Source organism: Hipposideros armiger, unplaced genomic scaffold (genome assembly GCF_001890085.2).
Source record: "Hipposideros armiger isolate ML-2016 unplaced genomic scaffold, ASM189008v1 scaffold_13, whole genome shotgun sequence".
In the NCBI taxonomy this organism is placed as follows: Eukaryota; Metazoa; Chordata; class Mammalia; order Chiroptera; family Hipposideridae; genus Hipposideros; species Hipposideros armiger.
Window position 1 is genome coordinate 2,066,259 of NW_017731363.1, and position 9,099 is coordinate 2,075,357.

A 9,099-nucleotide genomic window follows, 5' to 3' on the forward strand; every position below is an offset into this window, starting at 1 on the left:
TGGAAGGTCACCTCCAGGATGCTGGACGGGGTATCGATGGAGATCAAATGAGAAGGGGCGTTCATGGATGTTCTCCCAACCCTTCCAGGGAGCGGACCCGGGAAGCAGGAGGACCAGCCAGGTGAGGGGGCACAGGCGAGAGGAAGTCGGAACACCTGAGGCTGCTGGAAGGGAAGCGGGAGAGGTGGAAGGGGCAAGGCAAAGGACACCAGACATCTTATAAAACAAACGATCTGAGAAACTTACTTAATAGTGAGTTTTCCGTTTTGAAAACAGTTCTTCTTATTCCCAGCCTCATTGTTCCTCCCAAATTGCCAGGGTTGTGTTCCGGCATATCGATCACCTTAGAAAACAAAACGAGTCTGGTTTTGTCATCTTGTAAACATGCAATTTCCCAAACTTCAAGCTCTACTTTTGGAGGAATGATCACTGGGTAAGGATGTTCCATAAACAATAAAATCTGATGTTCCTTCCAATCTTCCTATTCAAATACAGCCATACTTTACACAGGCCTCACAGTATGTTTCCTCCTCGTCTCTGCTTCTCATCTTTCATTCAAATCACTTGTAAAAAATTCATCAGGGGCGTCTTTATGGCCTTCCTCCTGTCATTACTCAACTTGTCAGTTCTGGGCAATGTTCACACTTGAAGTTCTGGATGTCTGTCTGGGGCCTCTCACTTTGGTATTCACATCCCTCCCATGTTAATCACCCTCTTCCACTGCCCACTTCATTTTCTAAAGGCTTTCCATAAGCAAATCTGTCAATCCTTGTGGAAAAGTAGATCAAAAGTACTTATTTGTAGAAAACCATTAGACGGATTCTTTAAAAAAAAAAAAAGGTAGTAACATCCATTCTAGCACACTGTATAGGTCAGAAACCTAAGTGTCACCTTGGGTCTCTCCCCCTTCCTCATCCCTCACCCCCAATCTGTCAAATCCTATCCATGTACCCTCTCCAGACTTCCTGCATGCATCCACAGCTCTGACCACCACCCAAACCACAGCCCCTCACCCAGGCTACAGCCAGACCTTCCTGACTGGCCGCCCCACACCCTGCGCGCTGCAGGCAGCGTACTTGTGCTATTTCTCCTGCTTGAAATCCTTCACTACACGCAGCAGCCCGCCCTAGCCCTCCAGCCTCACCTCCTGTGACCTTCCCCTCACACCCTGAGCTCTGACACCGTGGCCTGCCTTCAGTTCCTCAAGTGCTTCTTCTCCCCTCCTGCCATGGGGACTTGACACGTGCTCTTTCCTCTGCCCAGGACACCTTCTCCTATTCCCCTACCCTCTTTTCCTAAATGACACGGTCCTCAACCTTGAGATCTTAGCTCAACTGTCCAATATGAGCTTCCATGGGAGCGGATGTTCCCAGGCGCCACAGCCTAGTCAGGGTCCCCCACCTATGCCCTCCCCTCAGTTTGGGTCTATAGAGTGCTCCGTGTGCTAGACAGGAAATCTTTGAGAGCTGGGACAGTGCTGCTTTTCCTTACCTTTGCATTCACAGTCCCTTGCATATGTGGCACTGCCATATGGTATCCACGGAATGAATGCATGCATGAATCAATGAACTCAGACTAAATAATTTCAGATTTCTTTTTATGATTACTTCCGAAATTCAGAAACACGTGATTTTTATGATGAGAAGCTTGTTCTCGTTAGCCATGCTGTTTTCTCAGTTCTGTTCACTACAGTCTCACGGTTTTGTTTCATCTGTTGGGTTGTCGGAAAAGTCAGGACGTATTTTCCGTTTTTTTGTTGCAAAAATGTGTCGTGACTTTTCCAACAACCCAATGTTGTTGTTTTTTAATTTTATTAAATTTATTGGGGTGACATTGGTTAATAAGATTATACAGGTTTCAAGTGTACAATTCTGTAATCCATCATCTGTATACCACATTGTGTGCTCACCACCCAGAGGCAGTTCTCCTTCCATCGCCATGTATTTGACCCCCTTTACCCTCTTCTACCTCCCCCCACCCCATCATCTATTTTTTTAAGTTGTTGAAACAGGCTACAGTTCGGTGAGTAAACCTGTTCTAACAGAATTGCTCAGGCTTCCCTCTCATAAAACCTTTGCTTCTGGTTTTGTTTTTTTTCATACCCTAACTGCCACATATTGCTCTATAGGAAGCCTTAACAACTGGAATTCACTGAAATAAACATTTTCCAGGAACGTGGCTGATCTTATCAGTGCCCCAGAGAATTTTCCAAGCCATATGAACCCTGTGCCCTAAGTATTGCTCTAAGAGTCACGGAGGAGAAGGGGTGTAGAAAAAAAAATTTATTACACATCTCGCTGGGGGAGTGCTCTGTTCTGAAGTGCTCTTGGCCTTGGCTTCTCTTTCCTATCTTCTTTGGTTGGCTAATTATGCCTAGATTAAGTATTACTAGAGCGAGGTGACAGAGGGCATTAGCTTCCAGTTTGCAAAAGCCCAGACCTGTATGTATTTTCTAGGAAAGGTTCAGATAAGATGGCGCTTCCTGCCACAGATTTATAAGAACTCCTAAGTTTATTTACAGCTTCAATTTCCACTTACATTTAAGACAACTTGAACTATCCAGGAAGACCACAGCGATAAGCTCCCCCCTGGTTTCTTATAATTGTGCTGTGATTCTTCAATCCACTCTTACTGCATTGGGTCCATCTACCCAAAAAGAGTCTTTTAACATAATATGTTCAGTTATTGGCGCATTTGGTATTCAAGAAATGTTCTAATGTGAACCACTGAGAACAGAGTCAAATGACTCAATTAAGAACAGGAAGCCGGAATTACTGCTTACTTGGGATGAACTTGACAAACACCTCAAGACCAGAAAACATTTCCAAAATTAAAGTGGGCAGGGGGAGGAAGGAAAATGAAGAGGGAACAGGGGCCGCCCAAGAACGTTAAAGACTCCTCCAACATAGAAGGAGGCCTGGAAATTCCTGACAGAGCAATATGAGAACATTATTTAGACACATGGAAGTAAGTATCAGGAGAAACAGCCAGAAAAGTTGAGGGTGGTAGAGAGGAGGTGAGGATTACTGAATGTTTTCTTTAAAGGCCTTTTGAAACTATTGGCTTTTTTTTTTTACCTGTTGGTTTTTTAAAAACTTTGTACATGGTATTATTTTAGTGAAAATACAAATCTACAGCCCAAATAGTGAAATGTATTATTTAAGTCTTCCACTGGGGTATTAGTTCACATTATCCCTGCCGTTTTCAGAAGCAATAAATATAACCTTCTCCTGAAATGAGAGCACAGAAAGAAATCCCGAGGTGTAATAACCATGCTGATCCTCCTATTAAAACATGCTAGCATGGAAACCAGTGGAGAAGGCAAAGAAAACGTTAGAGAAAAGAGGGGGCAGCAGGGGGAAGCAGCTTTCCAACTCTGAGTGATGCCCTGAACGTGAGTGAAGGGAGAAAAGCAGAGCCAGAACTGACAGGAGAGCTGCCACTCTCTCTGGCCTGGCTTAGGAGGCCTCATCCTGGGACACCCAACACGCAATCAGTCAGAGAACTTCCTGGCCAGGCGCAAGCTGGGGTAATCGCAACACTCCGGAAGGGGAAGGTTTGAGTAGACAGAGGACACAGTGCATCTCTGGCCAAGCCTGGCCCAACCAGCTGCCTTGGAGGGTTATCAGGCAATTCTGCAAGCTGTAAAGATGACAATATGACTGCCTCGCGGGTCAGCAGGAACCTGATTGAGCAACAAAATTAAGGAAAACATCTTTGTTCCTGGCATTCCTTCCACAGAAAGCCTGAACAGACAGGAGACTATCACAGTTTCAAAACATACTGTTTATCATTACTGGGGTGGTAAAAGAAAAGACCCTCAAATATGCTTTAGTTTTCATCCCAACATTTCCCAAATTCCCTAGATCTTGCATCTAAGAAAATGCCTCTTCCATTGCCAAAGGATTGCCTCGGCCCACTCTGATTTTGCCTAAATACTGGCTCTCATCTGAGCCCCGCTATAGATCTGTCCTTTCTTGGAACCGAGCCAAATAGCTTAAGAAAAATAAAAAAGGATCAATAAGTAACGAATATTGGTGGTGATAAAGCGTCAGGAGATGGAAAAGTACCACATAAGGATACACATGCACTAATTAACCTTTACCGAGGTTTCCACAGCCCATGATAAAAGAGTAATGGGTTCAAGACTTCATACACGTCCTGGGCGCCTTAAACAACAAAGTCTAGGGTAGTTAGGCTCTCTTATCAAAGATGAAATTCCTGAGTGGCAGCGCATGAAGTAGCACAAGCCTTCTGAGTGACCTTAAAGAGCCCTGGTAAGGCTGGCTGCCCTCACGTCCCTTGCCTTTGGATATTTCATCTGGGGATACTGGAGGAGCCTACCCCCACCCACCCCAGCACACCACTTCTAGTCTCTTAGGCAACATACACAGTGATTCTCTCAGGCTTTCTAGAATATTCCTCAAGTATTCCTTACAAGGATTTCCCTAACCTGTTCCTTTCCTTCTGCCCATCAGGTTTTCTGTTCATTTTTTTTTTCCAAGCCTGCTTCTGATTTTGAGTCTCTATGAGTCATAATCAAGGTGAGCATAAAGTATGAACCAATTTGATATCAATATTATGTTACCTACTACTGTTTTGCACTGCTAGCAATAGCCTCCTATCATCACACATCAAATAAACTCTTCCATGTGGCATTCAGGTTCCACGTCATTCAGAAACACCCTAGCTATACTCTCCCCACATACTCTAACCTGTGGTTTCTATCTCAGCCAGATGGGTCCATAGCCGATGGCCCCTCTGCTCCCCTCCCCACAATCCCACTGCACACTTATCTCATTACTTTTCCTGAGATGCCTTCCCCTACGATTCCACAAGGCCTCATGCATTAGAGACACCCTCCAGTTCTCCTGCCCCATAATTAATATCATGGTTATGCTCACCCTACCAAATAAATAACCTACAGACTGTTCATTCATTTTCAATTAGTCCTTATAGCAAGTTGAATAATGGCCCCCCTAAGATGTCCAAGTCCTAGTCCCCAGGACCTGTGACTATGTCACCTTCTATGACAAAACGGACTTTACAGATATTAAGGCTCTTGAGATGGGAAGATTATCCTGGGTTATCTGAGTGGGCCCAGTGTCACCACAGCGTCTTTACAAGAGGGAGGAAGGAGGGTGAGAGTCAGAGATGGCGATGTGACAATGACGTAGAGGAGAGAGAGAGGGAGACTGGAAGAGGCCATGTTGCTGGCTTTGAAGATGGAGGAAGGGGCCGTGAGCAGCAGCCTCTAGAAGCTGGAAAAGGCAAGGGAACAGGTTCTCTCCTGGAGCCTCTAGAAGGAACGCAGCCCTGCTGACCCACCCACTTTATACTTCTGAGCTCCAGGGCTGTAATCAATTTGTGTTGTTTCAAGCCACTAAGTGTGCAGTAATTCGTTATGGCCGCGGTAGGAAATGAACACAGCCCTTCACTGTACACAACTTCAACCTCCTCCATCCTTTCATAGATGTGCCTCCTTTCATAAACTAAAGTGTGGGCTCATCTGTCTCCACCAGAGTTCAGCACACACTTGATCAGATTCTGATCACGTGCTCCATAACGAAATCTCCCTAGATTTTTATCAAAAACTAACAGAGGGACTAGTCGGTGGGCCTAAGAGCAGTGGGGGGGGGGGTGTCTCTGAGATGCCATGGATTGTCCTGAGCCGCAGGCGGGTCACTTCAGCAGACAGGAGGGGAGGGACAGCGCCCTGCTCTGGGGCAGGGGCACCGCGGTGCCCAGGCCCGCCTCTCACCTACTGCAGGACTGTATTTCCCTTTGTCTTCCCAGCCTGTGGCACTGTGCAGCAGCGTGACCATGGAACCTACGACGGTGACCCCATTGAGCAGTGCTGTAAATACGTATATATTTTCCAGTCTTTTAAACTTGTTTTTTTCCACCAGTAGAAGAAGGGCCTATGTTACTTCCATTAGGAAAAGAATGTTTTCATGCCTTCGGGTATGACCATAACACTTAAGTCTAAGTCCTACCTCTGGGCCTCACACTAACATTGGCCAGCTCTCCTCACAGAAGCCCTCCTCCTGGCTGAGTGTGCAGCTGGGCCTGCACTTGAACTCTAGCTCCACAACTGCTGGGCAATGTGACCTTGAACAGGTCCTTGAATGCTTCTATAGGCTGCAGGTAACAGCAAGGACCCACTTCACAAGGGTGCTGCGAGGACTTCTCAAGGTTATTATGATAGGTCAGGTGTTGGGGGCAGTACACAGCCCACGGTAAAAACCAGCCCTCCGTAAGCGTGGGCTACGATCAAGAGGCCTCTGGGAACTCAACCCCCCAGGGCAGCACAGACAGGCCCCCAAGCCGATGTGCCTCACAGCCCAAGCAAAGGCTGGACGTGGAAGAGAAGGTGCGCTCTGTTGTAGGGCACAGAGTGCAGGCAAAGGGAAGGGTGCTCCCTTTTAGGGGCAGCTGCGCTTTAGTCAGGCTTTCCTCTAAATCGCAGGATCAAAGACAACACGAACTCACACATAGCATTCCACATGATTTGTTTCGCAGGACCTGGGTTCTGGCTCTCTACCCTCTTCCCAAAGGTGCTTTGCCAGGCACTCTGCCTGCCGTGGACTTCAAGTGGAATAACACGGCTGTGGAGGACTGTGGTGCCCGGAGCGGTTAAAATATGTTACCCTTGGCTTTCCTAGGAAAAACTGAAGTCTGTCCAAAGATCAAGCAATTGAACAGAGGTGATAAATAACCTTTGCCTCCCCATTTTTCCATGACCAATCTTGTGCCTGTCATTTTTTCCCGTTCTCTGGTTTCAAAATGCATTCTTTTGAACACACCCTGTATTTATCACCCGTCTCCATATATTTTTAGTTAATGTTTCATGCAAATATCTATTGATGGATTTCATGCTTCCCACTGCAGGCATACCCACACGTCTGAGTCCACAGGTAAAGGGAAAAACTTAGGACACAGGAGATGTGACTGGCAGAGGGGAGCAAGTGAAAATTTAAGGAGACCCACAGGTTGCTTTTCAAGTTGTTAGCATTTACTACAAGCATTAAGTTCTGACAACAAGCAGCACTGAGCCTGTTTTAATTAGAGGTCTTCCCTTGAAACGAGAGATTTGTAGCCTAAAACACTGTTAACCGATACTGTTCCAAATGTTTTTCTTGGAGTTAATGTTATACACAGACACATGTGTCATTATCCAATATATGCCATGTTTTTATATATAACATATGTCATCTGTCATGTAATACATAGTTATTAAAGTCATATAGTTACATATCATATAGTTATTAAGATCATATATAGTTATTAAAATTATTTCTTCAGTACAGACTCAAGAAATATAACTGCCATGTTGATTCTAGCTCACACGTGGTAATTTGAGAGAACAGATGATAAGACGCTATTTCAACAACTGGGGGGGATTTGATTATGGACTGTGATAATGGCATTGTGGTTGTGTAGGAGAATGTCCTTGTCCTTAGAAGATGCTGAGGCATTTAGTGGGGAAGTGTCTGGATGTCTGTGGCTGATTCTCAAATGATTGGGAGGGTGTGGGAGGGAGTGTCCATCCATAGAAAGAAAAAGAAAATGTTAGGGATTAGTAAATTTGGGTGAAAGTTCAACTGCTGCTCATTGACTATTTTTGCAAATTTTCTACAGATTTAAAAAACTTTTTAAAGGTATTGGAGGAAAAGGATATTTCTTGTTATGATCGTTCAACAAAAGCCTACTTCCTCCCAGGTAAAACAGAGTGTAAGTATAGAAACACCGAAAAATCTATAAAATCTTGATTAAAATACACTGCCAAAATCAGAATATTTTTGTGTAAAATCTTACAACTAAAAACAGAATGCCTATCTTTCTTTACTCCAAGAAGGGAGGTAATATGTAGTCGACACAATGTATACCAAAGTCAAATTATCTGTAATAAAAGGAAGAATAATAACATATACAAGACAGCAAAGGTGCATGGAATGATAAGTGCTTAGGATTGGCAGGAAGCATTTAAGGAACTCTATAAGATTTCACATTTGTTGTCCAAGGTAAATAAGTCCCTAAAGTTTTAGACTAAAAAGCATCAGAGAGAAATACAGTCCGATAGTTCAGTCTCAATCTGTACACAATAATGAAAGGTCAGAGAAAATGATACAAGTGTGGAAGTGTTTAAAAGCTGTAAGTGCTTTTAAAGTTGATCTGGAACCCCTTCCTGGGAGTTACAATCAGTATTAGATCAACGTCCTCTGGAAATGTCCTAGTTCTTTCATGGAACTCTTTCCAATAGAAATAAATTCGGTCTCCAATTTTAAATCCTGGCAGTTTCCAAAGTCTGAAGTATTTCCAACTGAATAAAAGTAAGTCAAGTGTTTTCACAAGTTTTCAGAATGATTAATGAAATATATTTGGTAAAGAAAAGGGTAATAAGAAATAAAAAGCAGATATGGAAACAACAAATAATTAAAAAGTTGAAAAATAACCATGCTACTTGGTAATCTTGCTTTGCCAAACAAAACTTCCTACACCCTGACAACATCTGAGTAGGTGAGCAGCGAGGTGCAGAGGCCACACTAAGCCATTTGGGCTAACGGCCAGGTTTCACCTGGAATCTATCTTCTGCTTTTTGCATTTGGAAGCTCTCTGGGCTTTATTCAGGGACTGTTTAGGGAGGTTTCTTGTTTGTTAAAAGGTTTTCTTTGTCGGTCTCTTGTTTGTCTGCAAGTACTCGATTTAGCATGGCAGCCTGATTTCTTCAGGATCAGGTTATCTTTTGAGACTAGCTGGTTTTCGTCCAATTCCTTTTGGAACAGGGGCTACTTCTTTCTACTGAAGTTAGTCGGCTTTTGGCTGAGTATTAGACCAGTCTCATTTTTGTTTGTTTGTTTGAATTATATATATATATATATTTTTTTAAAGACTTTTATTGGGGAATTGGGGGGATGGGAACAGCACTGGGGAATTGGGGAAGGGGAACAGACCAGTTGCTGTCCTTTTGTTCTTCAGTCTAGTTGTGGAGGACGTTGCTTCACTGACCCAAGTTGGCACCATCATTGCGCTCTTCCCGGGCGAGGCAGATCAGTCGCCGGCTTCTGGACGGCCGCTCACTGCAGCTACTGGCCACTC

The 9,099-nt window shown here is 44.2% G+C and overlaps 1 protein-coding gene across 7 annotated transcripts in view; it reads right to left on the minus strand.

The window, feature by feature from the left end:
* CTPS2 (CTP synthase 2) overlaps window positions 1-9,099 on the minus strand; it is a 106,889-nt gene that overhangs the window by 36,145 nt on the left and 61,645 nt on the right. For all 7 annotated transcript variants that reach the window (XM_019666470.1, XM_019666462.1, XM_019666479.1 and 4 more), the window contains one exon: window positions 247-343. In XM_019666470.1, coding sequence (XP_019522015.1) covers window positions 247-343 — 97 coding nt within the window. The remainder of the gene's footprint in view (window positions 1-246; window positions 344-9,099) is intronic.